Genomic DNA, 19,964 nt, shown 5'->3' with positions numbered 1-19,964 from the left:
ATTTGGTTCTTGTGGCAGAAAAGAATAGATTTGTAGTTGGTTGGGTGATGATAAAGATGAGTGTAGTAAAATAAGGGCCCTGACTGAAATTCAAATACCGCCTTCCTAACTGGGCATACATTCTGCCTCGGCACCTGATTCTGCTTATCGAGGCCTATACCGCCTTTCAATTTTTACACCGCTTTTATGTCAAACTCCCCATATCAGGTACCTACAATCCATAAGATAATCCATAATTCCATAAGATTCCATAAGTCCATAACATCCATAACATAAATCTGTAAACCAGGCTTAGACAAGACTATCTATAACTCATACCCAATCAACATGCTATATATAATGGCGGTTAGCTTTCTGCCTGCAATTTCCGCGAAGGCGGCCACCCCATCAAAAATGTTTACTCACTTGATGGAACATGCCGGAATTCACGTCAGAATGATTTCTATACATTTCAATGCATATAAAATTACTTTCATACTACCTTACTATTTAATTCTTTTCGATATTCTCCCAGTTTATCTATGTTTTATGGTTCATATACCAATTAGCTATCCTATTAATAACTCTAAGATATTCGCGGGAATAGGTTCGAAGAATGATCCGATCGATTTGGACCCAAGTCCTGAAACCAGTCAATTATGCAGTGAAAATTCCAGGCCGTCGACTAGATGATATTCTTCGATAGAAACTGCGATAACTACTATCTCTTCGCCATATGACCAGTCTGATAGAATAAAAGGTTCTAGATCAGATATAAAGGTTCAAAATCATATACAATCAGTATCATCTAGTGGCATCCTTACCCATTGTCGAATACACACTAGATATAAACGTGCTGACGGATCATAGGGCGGTCGAGATGGGATCGGAATTTCGATCCTTATAGATACAACAGTCGAAGTAAGTGAGGGTGAAGTCGACGCTGAATATGATAAAGAAGGTGAGCCCAGAGGTACCAGTCGATCCGACTCCTAATGTGGTAATGGAGTTAATGTCAATGGGCTAATTAACAATATGATCGACTGGACGCGAAGATGATATCGGGCTATTTTCAACTTCAAAAGAAGCTAAGAGACTATCAATGATAGAGCTGTTGACCGGAAGTAAGGTTAAATACTCAACTTCAACATTTCTCTTATCTGTAGAAGAAGAAGACGCATCATACCGTGTTCTACCAGATTCGTTATCTAGCGAAGTTATTCCGGTTTTTGTGGAAGAATATACTGTTGTCGACGGCCTCGAATTCTCACTGCACGATTGACTGGTTTTAGGACTTGGATTCAAATCGATCGGATCATTCCTTGAGCCTGTCCCCGCGAACATGTTGGAGTTATCGATAAATCAACGGGGAGAATATAATTGTATGTAAACCACTAACAAATTAAGTCAACTTTTGTCCTATCATCAACTGCTTTATCAACCGCTTTACCATCAAGGGCTAAATCCTATAGTAATCAGGTAGATTATACGAATTTTTCTCATCAAAATGCATGTTTTGTTTCACCATGTAAACTAGAATGCATATACTAGTACGGAGTAGTGGGATCGAATTAGCTAAGGGGGGAAGGTTCCTGTGACAATCCCCTAAATGAATTATCTGTCCTTCCAACGCCGCGTTCGAAAGACCTATCGTCGTCACTTTCCACCATTACCTCTCTCGTCCGCCATATGCCAAATTGGCTACTACTACTCTCGATATCATAGGATTGCTGCCTGTCCTTAAGAGGTAATTCCGTCACAGATAATGTCCGCTTCGAGAGAGATTGTATGGAACTGTATGCGAGTTTGAAGCCGCAGCGCGTTTCTCTTTGTGAAGTGGCTTCACCAGAGGATCCAGTGGTAGACTCGAATGCCTTGCGGAATAAAGGGCGGAGTGTCGGGATACAAGCGGCGACAATGACAACATTTTGCTCAATCCTAAGCTGCAAGTTAGCACAGGCTTGGTAAACAGTGGGTAATACTTACACTCCCCAAAGAACCAACGGCACCACCTTGAAAACTACCAGATGTTAGCTGTTAGCTACATAACAAAACTAGGGTGGTCCACTAACGAGGATCAGTGTGGTCGGTAAATAAGTTCAAATATGTTGCTTTAATAATCGTAACAACCGCGGAAAGCAGTGTCAATCCCATCATAATGCAGACGCTCAGTCTTGTCGAAAACGGCATTTGCAGTTTCCAGAATGCAGAAATTGGTACAATAGCCAAAACAATATCCGTCATAGTTGTATATGCGCTGACCAAATACGAAAAGCCGTTGAAAATATCCGAGCTCCAACATGTGCCCTCAATGGAAGAGTTCCACATTTTTTCGGTGGGTTTGCATTGAAAAAAGACGATGAAAACGTATATCATGGCCAATATGACCTGGAAAATAACCATGGCGTATAAGAGATTTGCACGAAGTGGGTTGGGGTCAAGCAGCTGAACGATCAGGATGGCAATCGAGATATTGGGGAAGCTAAACGCTCCTATAGGTCTCGGTTTTAGTACTTGATTTTCTCTATTGAGTGGGTAAACATACCAATGTTGAAAGGAAATCCAATAATCTGCCAGTAGGCTGATTTTTCGTATCTCTCAATGCCATATTCAGCAACTACAGTTGCAGTGTGCCGACCTAGACCAAGAGTGGCCGAATAAGAGACGAGTGCCATGGCAATGATGCTGAGAGCCTACATAACAATTTCCACAGTGTCAGTCTTGTCTAGGGAGATCTGGAAGTGCTCCCTACCATCGATAAAAAAATAAAAAAATCATCCCAGCCAAACCGCTTGCTACCAATTCGGGCAAATAGCTTCAAGGAAACTGTTGCGATTGCAACGCCGGTGAAGAACCAACCAATGACATTCATATTCGTAGCTCGGTTTTCACTATGATCAACATTTGTGTTGAAGGAGGCCATGGTCAAAGGGTTAGTCCATTATACATTCGATGCATAGGAATCGATCGAGAAGAAACCCCCAAACAGCGCGTTTCTAGACTGAAAGGCAGTTGAAAACAATTATTGCGGGAAGCAAACTCGTGCAAATAGTTTGAATCTTGAAAGAAAGTCACGAATAATTTTTGACCTATGCCTATATTGTGGTACTAGCCGGTATGGTGTATCGACTAGTATTCCATAATGCGCTTGTTCATATCTTGAACATCCATGTAAAATATACTTATGGGCCCATGAGCGACGATGACGAATCAAATAAAAACAGGGAGGCAAGCTTTAGGAAAAAACTCTGTTCAAATGTGCCAAGTTTACTCAACATCAACGTCACTAAACAGATAATTTTTGACAGGAAGCTTATACTTGGATTCTACTCATCACTGTTGGTGATCCGGAACAGTCTTGAGGAGATATAGACATTTCTTCTACAAATACTTCATAGCCTTGAAGATATTCAAGTTGTAAAAAGTGGATTGTTGTTGGCCATTGAGGCTACTACGGAGTACTCCGTACTCCATGGCGGGTTAAGGCGACCGTGCGTACCCCTATTATCTCTGCCTCTGTTGGACATATTTATATCATATTTATAGTCATAAAGATTTTATTTGATACGTGTTGAGGAATAGGGAAATGGTGGATTGAACGTAATAGGGACTATCTTTACTGTGAACTAAGAGGCATAATCTCCTGAAATTCTAATTTTTAAGTACTTTAGGCACGGCTCAACTGTTTGCTCCGGACGGAGTACGTAGATCATTTCCCTAACTGAATGTATAGGTGAAACCTATCCCCTCGGCGAGCTAAACGATTTAGCTCATAGCGCCTCTTAGCTTATGTTCCGATTGTACATAATTAGGAGGTGAGATTCTTTCAGGCGCCAGTTCGCGCCAGGCTAGTTTTTTGAAAAGACTTAACATGGGTGATTAGCTCCCAACATACTTTCTGGATCTAGTGATGTGAGAACGGCCTGTTATTACTATCTCGGTTCAACTCCGAACGAGCACCCGCCAACGCCAAGGTAAGTTGTCAATTTGGAATAAGGATAGATATGGCCCCACTACGCTATAACCAGGTAGGTACTCCGTGCCTTGGTTTTTGTTGTGATCTAGTAGTAAAATGGCTATATCATTTCCCATAGAAGTCTAAGACCTGGTTGGTCAAAGGCCGCACTTGGAGGGTCCACGGGTGAATAATGGCTTATAAGTTCATCCGTGTCATCTACCACGTACTAGCAGCTAGCCTTAGACTATTTCTGGGAGAAAAATACAAGAATAGGGGAGGAAGAGGGGCAAGTAGGTCTTCTAACATGCATTATTTCCTCTTTAACAGACAGCGTCTGTTCTTTTGACTTACTGTCAACGCCAAATATCATCATGGCCTTCCCATCTGTCTCCTCAATCCTAGATGGGATTGCCAATTCACGCGCAGCATTTGAAAAGAACGAAGCGGGCTCAAGAGAAAGTCTGATTGACCAAAGCCGCGCGCTGATTACAGCATTGGAGATCCCAAGCGAGTTCATCCAGCGCACATTCTGGGCAGAGGTGAGAAGCTGCAAAATCGTTGGGAGCTTATTTTGCTTCACCAAACTAATTGGAGTTTACGATAGCCGGCTCAAAGCGCCATAATCCGTCTCGCTGTCGATGTGAAGCTTTTCCAATGCCTCAAGGATGCGGGAGATACAGGGCTCAGCCCATCGGCCTTTTCCCAGAAGACTCAGATCGACAATATTCTCCTAAAACGCCTAACAAGACATCTAGTAGCAATGAACCTCGTGAAATTCCATGACGGAGCCTTCTATGCCACAAAGCTGAGCAACAGTCTCGCAGCGGAGAACTACCAATCCAGCATCAGTTTCTGCTACGATGTGGCACGCCCTTCATTTAACGGGTTCCCGGAATACTTCAAGAAATCCGAATATAGTTCCCCTACTCTGGGTGGAACTGACGGTCCGTTTCAAGAGGCGCACAAAACCAACCTTCCGTTCTTTAAATGGCTTCTTGAAACACCACCACACCAAGAGCATTTCGACTCCTTTATGAGCGCGTACCGTGCGGGCAAGCCAGATTGGCATGACTTCTACCCCGTGGCTGAGCGATTAACCACGGGTTTCGATGCTTCTATTAGCGACGTTCTCCTCGTCGATATTGGTGGCGGAAAGGGCCATGATGTGGCTACCTTTGCTGCGCATTATAGCCCTTGCTCGGGTAGGATTGTGCTCCAGGATCGAGAGCCTGTCATTGCAGGTGTGAGAGCTGATGGTATGGCGCGAGCTTTTGAAGTGCAAGCTCACGACTTTTTTACGCCGCAGCCTATCAAGGGTGCACGCGCATACTCTCTTCATTCTATTCTCCACGATTGGAGCGATGAAGATGGCATCGAGATCCTGAAGAATCTTGTGCCTGCTTTGAAGAAGGATTATTCACGGGTCTTGTTCAACGAGATTGTGATTAACGAAGAAAAGCCTACACTCGCTGCGACCAATATGGATATGATGATGTTGGCACATTTTGCTGTGAGGGAAAGAACGGAGGCTGATTGGAGAGATATCCTGGCCCAAGTTGGATTGAGAGTGGTCAATATCTACACCTATCCAGGCGTTGCAGAAAGCGTGATTGAGGCAGGGCTAGCCTGAGGGCGGGTTTGTCCTTAGGACCATACAAGAAAAATAATTATTTTGGATTTCACCGCTAGTCAGAGGGATTGGGTAGTGGTGATATAAAAACGAGCGAGGTAGACCTAAGCATTGGCCAATTTTAGAACCGTGGAACGGCTGCCATTTCAGGCGATCTCAATGCACGTGATTTCGCGTTTCCCGTCAACCAGGACTTTTATCGACTTCAGCTCCAACATAAAGCACTATGGAGCTTCGACATGGCGGGCTCCTTCTCAATACCACTGGAAGTCTCATCATTAAAGCGAAAACGAAGTCATGAAAGCGATGGCGGCCTTGAGTCCGATGTGCCCTTACCCTTGAACGCGTCCCCCCAAGACCCTGCCGATCAGACACCCTCGACCACGGTCGATCCTCCCCCCAATGAATCTGATGTACAGACAGGTGGATCTCTCAAAACTACAGCCGCCAAAAAGACGGGTAAAGGGAAGAAAGTTACCTCGAAGCCCTCGAAACGAACTCCATCTACGCCATTGCCAGACGCCTTTAAGCGCCTCTCGCAAACCCATCGCGCCTTGAATCTCGTGTACACGTTTTGCTCCACGCGAAAGCACTTTGCCACCACATTCGAGAACATAAAAAAAGCAGTACAAGCTCAACTTGGTCAGGGGCGAGAACTCACGGTTGATGATGTCGCACGTGTGAAGGTCATAATTCCCGGAGCGGTCCTTTTCGAATATGTGGACGAAGCCAAGCTGGAAGTAATGACCGTTGGAGATGAAGAGATTACTCAGTATGGGTTACACAAGCGTACCCTGGCATTTTCGGCAGATATGGACAGAGTTGAAGATGCCAGAAGCAGTGATCTTCACTATACAGACGACACAAAGCAAGTTCTGCTATTTGAGTTTATGGACGGCGATCTGAAGGGGGAAGTTCTGAACCCGAAAACTGGGGAACCTATGAAACCTATGCGTCAAATGAGAGACGATGATCTGAAAATGCCCGTCTACAGCCAAAAACAGATGCTGGCTTTGATTGAAAAACGAAATTCAAAGTTTTCAGACGCTTTGAATGCGTTTTTGGTTCATTGTGAGGATATGAATCTCGATCCAGTGAATTTTCTTGAAGAAAAGAAGAATGCTTTCCTGCCCACCCCTCTTGCAGAGAAGCCGCCAGCAACAATTCCCAAGGAGCGAAAGTCCATTGAGGATATAATTGCAGAAATTCGGGAGATGGATTTGTATCATGCACAAATTGTGCCGGAAGGCCATCGGGTGTTCGAAGCCCAGTCTGCTGTCTACGGAGATTTGACATTCCAGCTCTCGCAGGACCTTGTCAATGCTCTGTATAACACAAAGGGAATTACCCAAATGTATGCTCATCAAACAGAGGCAATTAACTACCTGTATGAGGGCCACAATGTGATTGTGTCGACGTCGACGAGCTCCGGAAAGTCCCTCATCTACCAAGTCCCCATGCTGCACGAACTAGAAAAAGATCCGGAGAGCAGGGGAATGTATATATTCCCCACTAAAGCTCTGGCACAAGATCAGCGCCGCAGCATGATGGATCTACTTCAGTATATGAGCGGGCTGCAACACACAATGGTTGAAACCTTTGACGGGGACACGCCAATGGGGAGCCGGAACTTGATTCGTGACGAGGCACGCATAATTTTCACCAATCCTGACATGCTTCATATTACAATTTTGCCACAGGAGAGTTCCTGGCGCACATTTTTGAAGAATCTGAAATTTGTCGTTGTCGACGAACTGCACGTCTACAACGGCTTATTTGGATCTCATGTCGCTTTTATCATGCGCCGTCTTCGCAGGATATGTGCTGCGGTTGGTAATCGTCATGTCAAGTTCATATCTTGCTCTGCTACTGTTGCGAACCCGGAGGATCACATGAAGTCTATCTTTGGGGTGCAGGATGTGAAACTCATCGATTTCGATGGATCTCCCTCTGGCCGTAAGGAGTTTGTTTGCTGGAATACGCCATTCAAAGACCCCAAAGATCCTACCTCTGGGCGCGCCGACACTGTCACTGAGACTGCGAGGCTATTTTGCCAGCTGATCCTTAGGGGCGTGAGAGTCATTGCCTTCTGTCGAATCAGAAAGCTATGTGAAGTTCTCTTACAAGGCGTGCACGCCGAATTTGGTAGACTCGAACGAACAGAGATTGGCAAGCTAGTGATGGGCTACCGAGGCGGCTATAGCCCTCAAGATCGACGCCAAATCGAAAAGGAGATGTTCGAGGGGAAATTGATGGGAATCGTGGCTACCAACGCTCTAGAATTGGGCGTTGATATTGGCTCCCTGGATGCAGTCATCACCATGGGCTTCCCATACTCGATCTCCAATTTACGCCAACAAAGCGGCCGCGCTGGACGACGCAATAAGGACTCCCTATCCGTCCTAGTCGGGGATAGATACCCAACTGACCAACACTACATGAAGAATCCAGATGAAATCTTCACGCGACCGAATTGTGAGCTGCAGATAGATCTATCCAACGAGCTCATCCTCGAAGGCCACGTTCAATGTGCTGCATTTGAGATGCCTATCCGCCCCGAAGAAGACAGCATCTACTTCGGGCAACAGCTCCTTGCCCTGGCCCCGACTCGCCTAATAAAAGATTCACTCGGCTTCTACCACTGCCACCCACGATTCCGTCCACAGCCATCCCGCAGTGTCTCAATACGCGACACAGAAGACCAACACTTCGCCGTCATAGACACGACCAACAACCGCAACATAGTCATAGAAGAAGTCGAAGCATCGCGCGCCTTATTCACAATTTACGAAGGCGGGATCTTCCTCCACCAAGGCACAACTTACCTAGTTAAAGAACTAAACACCGAATCCTTCCTAGCACGCGTCGTACGCGTCCACGTCGACTGGAACACCATGCAACGCGACTTCACCGACATCGACCCCATAGAAACCGAAGCAATGCGTCTGGTCGGCAACGACCCCTCCGCCTCGTCCGCCTTCTTCGGCGCAATCAAAATCCACGCCGTAGTCTACGGCTTTTTCAAAGTCGACAAGCGCGGCCGCGTCCTCGACGCCGTTGCCGTCGATAACCCGCCAATCGACCGTCTCACCAAGGGCATGTGGCTAGACGTCCCAACGCGCGCTATCGACATCCTACAATCGCACCGGCTAAACATAGCCGCGGCCATCCACGCCGCTGAGCACGCCGTCCTCTCGCTCCTGCCCTCCTTCGTTGTCTCCTCGCCCGGTGACGTCCGCACTGAATGCAAAGTCGCGAAGAAAGAGCTTGGCCGGCCGCTGCAGCGCGCGAATGTACCCGTTGAGTTCGAGGAGAAGCTTAAACCGCCTTCGCGACAGAGGCCTGCTCGGCTTACCTTCTACGATGCGAAAGGTGGGTCGTGTGGTTCTGGTATTGCTAGTAAGGCGTTTGAGTTTATTGGGCTGCTTCTCCGGCGGGCGGTTTCGCGCATTGAGGCTTGTTCCTGTATTACGCCGCAGGGCTGTGTGGAGTGTGTTTGTGATGAGCGATGCAAGGAGATGAATGTTGTTATGAGTAAGGCTGGAGCTGGGGTTATACTGCGGTGTTTGCTGGGGTGGGAGGTTGATGTTGATGCTTTGCCGTGGGGAGAGGATATGGAGGGGGATGATTTTGGAGTTGGAGGTGCTGGAGAGTTGGCGGGTGGGTTGGAGACTGTCATAATAGCCGAGGAGGTGCCGTGGAGGCCCGGGTGTCGGGTTGATTCTTAGGAGATACTCTACTTAGTATGGATCATTATCGACCTGTGCTCATTCCTAACATTAGGACTCTGCACCTACTGGCCCGGGGCTTGCTGTTCGGCTTATGTAAAAAAGAGGAAAAATCTTGAAAGCAGGGACGTGTAAACAAGGTATAATGAACGGCATCAGTCAATGATCCTATATGGATTTGGGTATAATAATGTACATCAAGTCATGACCGAGAAAGACGTCTTCGGGGTCCAGGGGGAAGGGGGGATGATAGTATGACCAGGTAGAAAAGGCGAGGGAGGATGTGGATAAGACATTATATAGCAAGAGTATTTCGAGAGATGGCGAGAGGATGTGAGAGGGCGGCAAAAGCAGAGCAAAGGATGAAAGGTGTGAGTCGATATCCAATGAAACGTTCTCAACTGAGACTTGGTCTTGTGCCATCCAGTCGCAGGACGTAAGTCGAATTAGTTGCCCGGGTTGTCAGGGTGGCTAGTAAGCATATACGTTTTGCGTTTCGATGTGAAAATGTCGGGAGGACAGTACTGATCCAAGAATAGCGGAGGCTGTACTTGTAAGACCACGAAAACCCAGGGACCGGAGATAGACGACGCAAATACAAAGGAGCTCATTCACAAGATCACTATGGTGGGCTTTTGTCGTCGTCGGTTTCATCCAGATTCAACTTCCCGAAGAGGGACTTCATATCACGAACGGTCTCACGTTTCTCATCGCGTGGCTGTGTTGAGCGTTCGTCGGTCAAGGAGCGAATCTCGCGGACAATGCTTGTATACCCTTCATCGTTAGGGAGCCACCAATAGTTAACCTCTGGAACTTGCCAGATGGCAGCTAGCCCGGCGCGGAAACTAGGGACGATGATGTACCTATTCGCATAGATGACTCCTGGTTAGCTTTGCTCTTGCTGATTTATATCTGAAACGCAGATACGCCGGTGAAAGCTTACCCATGTTGCTCTAACAACGCTAATGTGCGTCGGGCCCACATTTGATACTTATGCTGATGCTCCGTGGGTAGGAACATGCCCAACATGCCAAGGCTGTTTTTAAAGTTGATGCAATATCCGTTTTCCTTGTGAGGCCAGCGAATCATCGTCTCGATTATGCGACATTGCTCCTTAGCCAATGTTTGCAAGTCTTCAAGCAAAGGCTGCTGCAGGACTTGCATGGTCTGGAACTTGTACATTGTCTCGGTGGCGAGAATGTCTATCCAAGCATAGTTGAAATCCCACAAAGGACCTCGATACAAGACACCTGGGACGTATGGATCGATAACGTCATCTTCGGTCAAGGGTTGCTTCTGCGGGTAATGTTGGATCTTGTATTCGTAATCATCGAATCCCCTAAGAATCGTCTTGGCCTGCTCGAGCCATTGGCCCAGCTGGTCGTTCTGAATGGCGAATTGTTCCATTGATAACATGCCGCGAGATAACTTCGCATAGAGGGAAGCCATATCCAAGCCGAATCGTCGGTTGATTGATGCTACAAGGGCGAGTTGTTTGGATGGATCATCCGGATAGAAAGCGGCTTGCTCGGCATCATGCTGCTCCTTTGCAAGATACCAATCTCGACCGAGGACTGTTTCGGTGCCGGACAAAATCCCCACGACTACATCAAAGCGCGCGTACCATAAGAAGATATTGGTATGTAGCTCGTTCATGTTGGCAGACTCTGGTGTGATTAGCTTTCGCATGAATGCATGTGCCGCCTGGTGGTGATCGATCATATTCATCCAGTCGCCAATGAATTCCTATAAGTGCAACAAAGTCAGAAAGATGTCGGTACTTGGGGGAGGCAGGAGCAATATACCTCAAAGGTTGTCAGAACTAGAACAGTACATAGTGTAGCCTCACTGTGCTCCTCTCCAGAACTCAAAGATTTTCGTAGGAGAGTCAAGGCTTTATTATAGTATTTCAAAAATGTGTAGAGCTTCCCCCCAGGGCTGTGTAAAGAATAGTGGTAGGCCGAAAAGCCCACCAGGGCGTAGAGGAGAGGCTCATATTGCAATGCAAGTTCGATAAGACTGTGGTGGATGAAATAGGAAGAATTATGTCGCAAGAAGAAATGCGGAGGAGTCATAAAATCCTGGTGGAAATTTAAATAGAATCGCAAATCGTCCGGTAGGCGTGCGTTGTTGAGCAGTTCGGTTGTGGAATGTCCAAGGCTGCCCGAGCGCACACTCACCGACTCAAAGCGCGGTGACCCAGTTGATGGCGAACTACTCTGTTCTTTGATGTAAGAACTAGTGTCGGACGCGGGTCTTGCACCATGTTTCCGAAGTGATTGTGCGCTTTGACTCTTACGCAGGTCCGGCTGTGATGTGGTTGTGGCGCTTGCTGGCGACGGTCGGGATTCGGATACAGAACTGTCGGGTTCCTCTTCGTCGATGATGGGATGCAAAGGGCTGAGAGACTCGGAGTCTACCTTCGAGGATGAATCACTGCCGTGAGAGTGCGGGCGACTTGCACGCGACTTGGCTGTGGAGCGTGAGCTAGGTTTCGAGGGTACGGACGATGCGGACGACGATGCGGTGGGTGACGGATAGACACAATCGCGGTTCCCTTTCCTACACCGTTCACAGACTGGACGGTTCTCGTCGCACTTGACCCGGCGCGAACGGCAGGTGAAGCAGCCGCTCCGGGTGCGCTTATGCTTCTTCTGGTCCGAGAGTTGTTTCTGGGAGGTTGTATGCGAAGGGGGCACTACCATTGTCGGTGCCGCGGAGGGATCGTGCCAAAACGCAACACTCTCGGAATACTGTTTCGGTCCAAACAAGGAATACGAAGATGAGCTTGAATCCTGTTTGATTGAGTCCAGAAAGCCCGACATGGCCGTCTGGGGCGACTGTGAATGCGTCATTGTCGGATCACAAAACCCATTCAAACTCCCCCTTGAATCCTCTTAATTCCATCCAATTCAACAATACCGAGTCGTCATTCTTATTATCAAAGAAAGCTTGGAGAGGAGAGATGAAGTTGGTGGGGGATGTCAGTGACCGGGACGTGCGGAGATTAAAAAGGAACCTTGGAAGAAGCAAAAAGGAAAAAACATGGATTTGGCTATAAAAGCGACAATTTACGAATTAAAAATGTGACGACTGATTTCATTCGTTTTAATTACTCCTACAATTTTCTTTTAGCGCCTCCAGACTAGAAGCTAAAGCGTGATCTGCAACCGGTTCATGTATCTAATGCGATATGTACTCCGTACAACGTGGTATTCTGAGCTTCAGAAGAGTAGGGCATGGAAATACGGAATATGAAATTGTGGATATAGTATGGGCTGATGTAGAAGATCTTTGCTCTATATCAAAACTTATTTCATTGGAGCCACATATGGGTCTTGGTATACAAAGTAGGTGTCAAGTTACACTGCCAACATCACTATCCTATGTAGCCCCCCCTATTCAACGAAGATCAGGAACATCTAATAAAACTCTATTGCTATTCAATTTGACCAAGACAACAGGGCTGAACGTCGTATACTAATGCACCGGTTTCATATTCGGCGCACGCACCTTGCAAATCACAACGCCATATGATCTCCAGCGAGTCCACCAGAGAACCACTTTTTTCTGCCTGCTGATCTCACTAACAGTCAGTGCTCTCCCTTGGAACCTTGTTGCTCTATAAATGATACTAAATCGGGAATAGTGGCAAAAGATTTAGTGGGGACTTTAACTTCTACCAGGATCTATGGCGGACTTACTCCGTATAACAACCTGGCAGAGATATTATTTAGATCCGCCTAGACCAAGCTTGATGCATGAGATACCATTGTAGGGACGTTGCGAGACAAAAAAACCCCCAAAACCCCCCCGAAAAACCCCCTTAGGAGCCTCAGGGCCGCCAGGTGGTGGTCCACTAGCGTTGTCTTAGCCCTTATATCTCACCCACATGGAGATTAAATGCTCGTGCACTGCCCAGACATTTAATTATGGGTTAAATGTGGCCAGAGCTTTGGGGCCTTGAAATATGCTTCGGGATTATCATTTAGGTAGGTACTATGTATCATTTTCGTTTGATAGAGTTGCAATCTACATGCAACCCCCTTACCCCTATATTTCGATATCCGCACTGGTGCTGTAAGTCAAATTGGGGGTGATGCAGCTCCTGGACGAAGCTTCTAGCCATATGGAGATACTCGAGTCAGTATTGAAGTCAGTCCAACGCTTTTAGTGTCTTCGATCTGCCAGGCCCACCTTCTCTGTCAACTTACTGTCGATCAGGCACGGTGCTAGTTACTACAGCTGCATTTTACAACGGCGGGACTCCGGAGTACTTTTTGACCAGAGAAAAGACAGAAAGGAAAAGAAAAAGGAACTAAAATGTCCCCCCACATTTAATGAGAGACTATTGTTTCTCCGATTCTCGAATGAGGACCTGATTCCCACACTACAGCCGCCTCCACTTAGAACAGATCTCCATCAGCAGAACATTTTCGGCATTCCTTTTTATCTACGGAGTACGCACTCGAAGGATTTAGAATTGCCGAATCTAGCTTTTTATTTAATTGCGGGACTCCCGGCTCGAAGATTAAATGGAGTACGGAGTACTCCGTACAGTCACAGATAGCTTAACAACGGATAATCGCCCTTGTTACTCCGTAGTTTTGTTTTGGATCCACCAGTCCCCAGTCGATATGTAGAGACAAAAGCAAAATGCGAAAACGAAAAAGAAAAAGGCAAGACAATATGGAGTACGGAGTCTCCGTACACAAAATGCCTCGGGGAAACCGGGACAGATCCATAGACGCTATGATCATGATCCTCTGCATTGTAGTAGGCCTGGCCAAGCCCGAAGACCACTCGGATTCATCCCTGTGGCTTGGGATCGTCATTATCACCCCCTTTTTGTTCTTTTTTCCCTTCTGTTTTTTGATATGCCGAGATCAAAGTTCGTTCCTAGAGGTCTACTTTGTATTGCGCATTTTCCTAAAAGGTTGTTCAAGATTGTCGTCATTGCGCGCCACGAAGAAAAGTGTCTTTCTTGTAAAAATATGTCGGCCCGGAAGTTTACAAGCCAAGCTCTCTATTATTGGTTACCATGGCGGGTTAAAGGTATTATAAAGCAGTGTTGTGGTGATTTTTTTACCATAGTCATGGATATATACTCCGTACTATCCTAATAGGTGGATATAAAGTGGTTGGTCCTATTCTCGGCAGTCGGAGCTGACTACCCCGATTTTCAAAATAGTATCAGGTCAAGTAATGATCATCCTATAACCTCGGATGTCTGTCTTCACTGTACAAAATGGGGGTTCAGTTATTATCGTCTATGTTGTATCAAGCGCATGAAACAAGCAAAGCATAACCACTATCAGAGCCCCCAAACTTGGCCATGACAGATCCCAGTCCGCGCTCGAAATGGATATGATATTCGCCGATCTCAAATGTCCGGACAGCTTGAGTTAACGCCGGTGTGAATTTGGGGCCAAAAGTAACCCACATCGTTGCAATCCACCATCAAGCCCAACATCCGACGGAATTAGGAACGGTGGAGCCATCAGACAACCAAGACGTTAGGAATTGACTTTGATCTATCACGTTGGCGCCACGATCATAGGTCCAACGGCCACCTTAGCGCTGCAACGCTCTGATTGCCCACTTTTTTGTCTTGGTTGCACTGCATGGACCACGCCTACCCTCTTTTGCTAGTGTATGCTTTTCCCGCGTGAACTGCGTTTATGATCTGTCCTACGTTACAGATAAGGCGGGGTCATACAAATCCCCCGAATGATTACCCGGGATGCGCAGGTGGGAGACATAGTTCAAATGCGGTTCGCAAGCCTGACTTTGAATGGACTAGTCCGTAGGGTAGCCAGGCATAAACTTCCCAAAGATAGTATAGTTCCCTATTGGAGGGGCTAGTATGCAGCTAAATCCGCCGTGCAGGACTGGCGTGTGATGAGAATTCGACCGGTGAAATGGTTGCATTCCACATCCCTGTTGATTATCAAGGAGCTTGGCTTGGGGCGCCGTTGGATTTATGATTCTCCATTTCTTATTTCCACTATCATGACTCCGTGCTTCCGTACCATGAGACAGGTATGAATCATGATTGTCCACGTGGATACGAAGTATGTCTGAACGGTAGTCTCGGCACGTTCTTGGCTTTCCTCCAGTTGGTAGTGGATGTCTTGGTCTTGTCTTAATCCACGCCGCGGCTTTGATCTCCAAATTGGCACCCCAGAACACGTGAAATATACACCTTGCAATATGATCATATATGTGTCTTTTTGTTTTTCTGCAATCATACAAGATATACAGTCATAAATCGTCAACAGCCCCGAAGATGGCATCATGCGGGACTTGCAGTCCTAGGTCGATCATTGGTCCAACAAAATGCAGATCGAGAAGCGCGGCGTCCCTTCGTACACCATGCGAAGTAATAATGTCACCCAGGACAAATGGGTAACTATTCATGCACTTGAGCCTTTTTCTTTCTGGGCCATCAATTCCTTTACCACTTTATCCACTCCTTCAACAACGACTCCCCACTCGATCTCATGGACCCGAGTTTCAAAGGTCTCGAGGTTCTCATCCTGGCCCTTCCGGAAGGGGATCTCCCGCACTAGAATTGGTGTACCCATATCCACCTCGGAAATGACATCGTGCATCATAACACCGGTCTTGTCAGTCTGGTCCGCCAACCACGCAGCATGAGCACGGCCAATCGCATTCTAAAAATCAACAAGACAGGTATCAGCATATCATTCCAGCTAACAATGTACAATCTCAAAAAGAGCTCTAGGACTTACAACGCCATTGAACGCCCCGGGCAGCGCGGGGTGCAAGTTAATAATCCTTATCTTAGCAGCCTCCAGAGGCTCCAAGAACTGCGGTGAGAGAATATGCATGAAGCCGAGGCACACGACCAGCTCCGGCGCGTCGACAAGGATCAGCCGAGCGAGCTCGGCATCGTATTCCTCGCGCGCGAGCTGAATACCTTCCGGTGTCGCGGGGTGCTGCTTCTTGTACTTGACCAGGTTGTGGTATTCGGTTGGGATATTGGCCTTGGTTGCGCGCTCGAGGCCAAATGCGGTCTTGCGGTTGGAGATTACGCGGACGATTGTTGCGTTTATCTGACCTGCGGCCACTTTATCCATCACGGCTTGTAGGTTTGAGCCATTGCCAGATATGAGGACTGTGACGCGAATCGGGGAAGTCATGGTGGGTTGTAGCGGGGGTTGTCGTGAAAATGCGGACTCCGGAGGTTGAAAGTGTAGACTACACGGCCGAACCGTTTTTCGGATGCGGTGAGGTCAATTGAGTACTGCCTTTGTTAGAGAGACTGCAGATTCTACTCTCAAAGCTTAGGGAATAAACGAAATAGCACAAGATCGCTGGCGCAATCCAGGCCGCAATGGAGTTGGGTGATTTTTTTTGGATTACCTAAGTCAGCCGCGGGGCAGCGGGCCCCGGTATACTACCACGTATATATACAGGGAACATCAATGGCAATAATATGATAGATGGTTGTATAGCCTTATTGTTTGTACATGTATTTCAATAAGTAGAACATTTCCTAGCCAGATAGAGCCATAGGTATGGCCAGCCAATGTGTCAATTTACGAAATTACAAAGAACAAACGAAGACCAACAATTGATAGACGTAAAGACTAACATTCTCGAGGCTCGAAGTCAGAGTTATCTTCCAAGAGGAGGGTTCCTTGTTTCAAGGCGCCGAGACCAAATATTCGATAACCCAACATGATAAAAGCACCAAAAGTCGATGCAGGAAATGAGATGCAAAGGGGATATCCATGGAGAAAAAAATCGTTACAGGTTCTAAACACACGCTGCATGCTAAAGCTAAAAGGAGAGAAGAATTTCGAAAGCCAAAAGGTGGGAGTTGCTCACATAGTTGGTTTGACCATGCTTGCTAGGTGGAAGAGATCAGACAGCTGTGCCATCTGGAGCCGGAGCCGGAGCAGGGGCAGGACTGGGTACCGAGTTGTCGGTATTGGAGTCGTTGCTGGGGGTTTCGTTGACGCCTTGACCTCGGCAGAGAGGACAAGAGTTTCTCCCAGTGGTTAACCACTACGAAATACGGTCAGCAAGCGAACAGATTGAAATCGAATGGACAGAGGCAACAAACCTGGTCTATGCAATCCTTGTGGAAGACATGTTTGCATTTATTCAGCTCTCGAACTTCTTCCGCCACCTCATAATCACTCAAGCATATCAAACAGCGCTCCCCATCTTGGATTTGAATGGAGGCAGCGCCTTCGACGGCTTCGGCGACCAATGAACCTGCATACTCGACAAGACGGAATATTCCGCCGGCGGAGTTGATATCGGTCTGAGAGGCGACAGGGGGTTTAGCTGGACCTAATAGTGATGAAAGTAGGATCATATCCTCGTAGGTTGGGTTCTGTTTAAAGTATTAGTCATCATGTTCCTGACAAAACCGAGTAGTAGGGCATTCTTACATCGGTGAAAAGACTAGGTGTGGTCAAAGCCGGGTGGTTTTCAGAAAGGTTGGTTCCAACAACATAAATTAACCAACTGCGACCTCCACTTGGTGGGGGTTGATCGGGTTCAACCATGCCATTGCGTCGAACAGCACCAGAGCCGAGGGCCCGATGACGAGCATACTCAGAATCGCTTCGACGTCGCTGGCGAGCGGTATTGAATGTCACAGGCTCATCCAGAGTCTCCGCCGTCGGTCGCATTGCCTGGCCTTCATGTAGATGGGGCAGAATATCAGGAGCAATTGCTGAAGCGGAGGATGGTCTACGGCTCGGAGTCGAAGTGCCGGAGGATAAAGCAGATATCCCCTGTTCAGCTGGTGTTGACGGAGGCGGGTGTGGCCCCGGGGGACTTTCAGAGAAACCAGACGGATGATAGGATGGGAATCCAGCACGGGGGCCGGTATCAGACATTCTTCTAAAGTGATTGGGAACTGACGGGCGTGGAAGTTCTGTAGCTCCGGTGGGGTTCCGAGGAAGAGTCAATCTAGATCGCCCATCGCTCCGTTGGGTAGGTTCACCAGTGGCATCTTGAGGCCGTGGGATAGTAGTATTATGTGGCAAAAATGGCAGACCAAGCAGAGCATCTAGACCTGGGCCCGGACTTACGGGCTGTTGCTGTTCGGTATGACCTGCGTTTCCGGCCAGGACGGACCGAACTCCAACGACAACCAGTGTAACCGTTCGCCCTGCGCCTTCAGCAGGCTCGTCGATGTCCATTCCATCGGTTTGGGTCCCATGGTCGCCGACACCACTCGCGCTCTGCCTTGCAGCGCCGCTTGTGGATGGTTCTGAATTGGCAAATCGGAACACACGCAAGAAATTGACGGGATGCGAGGGTCCTTCGTTTGCAGTACTGCTCGACCCGTCTGCTGCAGGCGGTTGAGCCTGCGCAGAAGTCGCGTGCTGCAAACTCTGGATGAAATTCTCCAAAGAGCCATCTAACCCGTCATTGCCCAATGCCTGGATGTTAGGCAACGCAGGACCGGCAGTGCCGGACAGCTGAGCTGCAATTGCGGATGCGGCGAGCTGAAGGACCCTTGACAGAGGTGTTTGCTCCTCTCGTCGCAGGACTCTGGATGATCTTGCTCGGATGATCCCAGGCAATCGGCGCATCAAAGCAGGACTCGGCTGCGCAGAAGACGAATCAGTTACCGGCCTCTCAGCCTGGATTGATGGTTCTAGTGATTCAAGTTCATGGGGGGTTTCGCCGAAGTCCAGACGCGTGTCCATAGCCCTATCATCAAATAAAGGATCTGACATTGGGTATTCCGGGCTTTCGTGCGGCCGCAAATCTGAGTGTGGCTGGCCGAACATGTGAGAAATGGGAGATGAAATCGAATGACGCATGCGTTGTAGCCTGACACTGCGACGCCAGGATGCTCTTGTCGGGTCAGGTATTTGAGATGGAGAGTCGATGTATGTCGGGGTTGCTGGTGCATCTGGGATCCCAGCAGACTCCGGACGGGGTGGAATGAAATATGGCGCGCGAGCAGATCGGCGCCGAGTAATTCCTCTGGAGCCGAATGAATCGAACGCACTGAACCGACCGGATGTTTGAGCAGTCTCAGCTCTTGGAGAGACTAGGCCGTGTCGATGTGCATGTCCCTCGGCCGGGGTCTCTTCTTGACTGTTGAGAAGTCCACGAATGACTGAATTTGGAAGAAGCCTAGAGCCCAGTCTTGACATGGTCGATTGTCTTCGTGCTGCCATTCGAGCAAACGCCGCAGTGCGGTATTCGCGGGGTGGGAGCTCATATTCGGGCCCGCCCTCCTCTTCGATACTTCGCATAGGTTGTGAGCCCCCAGCGGAGGTTCGGCCTGGCCGGTCGGATGCCATATCTTGGTCACTCCTATTATGTATGTTCATGTCTGGCCGGGGTGGCAAACCACCCTCTCCGTTGTGTTCAGCCGCCTGTCTATGATTCATGTTTTCATCCCTCGTGTTAGGGCCACGCTGTATTGAGAAAGGTGCAAAGTGTACTCGATAGCCGTTATTGGATGGATCACGTTGTGTAGAAGAGGACTGTCCCATAGTAACAGAGTTGTGACCGTTGGAGTGATGCAGTGTCAACGACTGTTCATTGCCACGCGAGGACCATATGGCTAGTAGCGGCGACCGTATCGATATTGGGTTGAACCTAGGAGATGGATTTGACAAGTAAGGCTATCCAAGTGATGTCTGGGAATGGTGTTGATCCC

General features: G+C 47.9%; 6 protein-coding genes across 6 annotated transcripts; 2 read left to right on the top strand and 4 right to left on the bottom strand.

Annotated features, from left to right (window-relative positions):
* Window positions 1-1,550: 1,550 nt before the first annotated feature.
* LCP9604111_4610 (uncharacterized protein) lies at window positions 1,551-2,902 on the bottom strand (the record flags this gene model as incomplete). Its single annotated transcript, XM_039072329.1, has 5 exons — window positions 1,551-1,917; window positions 1,966-1,999; window positions 2,052-2,471; window positions 2,525-2,672; window positions 2,732-2,902. The coding sequence occupies 5 exons, from the start codon at window positions 2,900-2,902 to the stop codon at window positions 1,551-1,553; spliced, it is 1,140 nt and encodes a 379-aa protein (XP_038929652.1).
* A 1,406-nt stretch (window positions 2,903-4,308) lies between these two features.
* Window positions 4,309-5,567, top strand: LCP9604111_4609 (uncharacterized protein; the record flags this gene model as incomplete). The annotated part of the gene is made up of 2 exons (XM_039072327.1): window positions 4,309-4,476; window positions 4,542-5,567. 2 exons carry the CDS (start codon window positions 4,309-4,311, stop codon window positions 5,565-5,567), a joined length of 1,194 nt encoding a protein of 397 aa, XP_038929651.1.
* Window positions 5,568-5,806: 239 nt separating this feature from the next.
* Window positions 5,807-9,295, top strand: LCP9604111_4608 (ATP-dependent 3'-5' DNA helicase; the record flags this gene model as incomplete). The annotated part of the gene is made up of 1 exon (XM_039072326.1): window positions 5,807-9,295. The coding sequence occupies one exon, from the start codon at window positions 5,807-5,809 to the stop codon at window positions 9,293-9,295; it is 3,489 nt and encodes a 1,162-aa protein (XP_038929650.1).
* A 622-nt stretch (window positions 9,296-9,917) lies between these two features.
* On the bottom strand, window positions 9,918-12,000 carry LCP9604111_4607 (transcriptional regulator family TF; the record flags this gene model as incomplete). The annotated part of the gene is made up of 3 exons (XM_039072325.1): window positions 9,918-10,158; window positions 10,239-11,041; window positions 11,101-12,000. The coding sequence occupies 3 exons, from the start codon at window positions 11,998-12,000 to the stop codon at window positions 9,918-9,920; spliced, it is 1,944 nt and encodes a 647-aa protein (XP_038929649.1).
* A 3,711-nt stretch (window positions 12,001-15,711) lies between these two features.
* On the bottom strand, window positions 15,712-16,461 carry LCP9604111_4606 (phosphoribosylglycinamide formyltransferase; the record flags this gene model as incomplete). The annotated part of the gene is made up of 2 exons (XM_039072324.1): window positions 15,712-15,972; window positions 16,051-16,461. The coding sequence occupies 2 exons, from the start codon at window positions 16,459-16,461 to the stop codon at window positions 15,712-15,714; spliced, it is 672 nt and encodes a 223-aa protein (XP_038929648.1).
* A 727-nt stretch (window positions 16,462-17,188) lies between these two features.
* On the bottom strand, window positions 17,189-19,797 carry LCP9604111_4605 (RING-H2 finger protein; the record flags this gene model as incomplete). The annotated part of the gene is made up of 3 exons (XM_039072323.1): window positions 17,189-17,332; window positions 17,391-17,666; window positions 17,725-19,797. 3 exons carry the CDS (start codon window positions 19,795-19,797, stop codon window positions 17,189-17,191), a joined length of 2,493 nt encoding a protein of 830 aa, XP_038929647.1.
* Window positions 19,798-19,964: the final 167 nt, after the last annotated feature.

The sequence above is a fragment of the Penicillium roqueforti genome (genome assembly GCF_015533775.1).
Source record: "Penicillium roqueforti strain LCP96 04111 chromosome Unknown scaffold_09, whole genome shotgun sequence".
NCBI lineage: Eukaryota > Fungi > Ascomycota > Eurotiomycetes > Eurotiales > Aspergillaceae > Penicillium > Penicillium roqueforti.
This window is presented reverse-complemented; position numbering and strand designations above follow the sequence as displayed.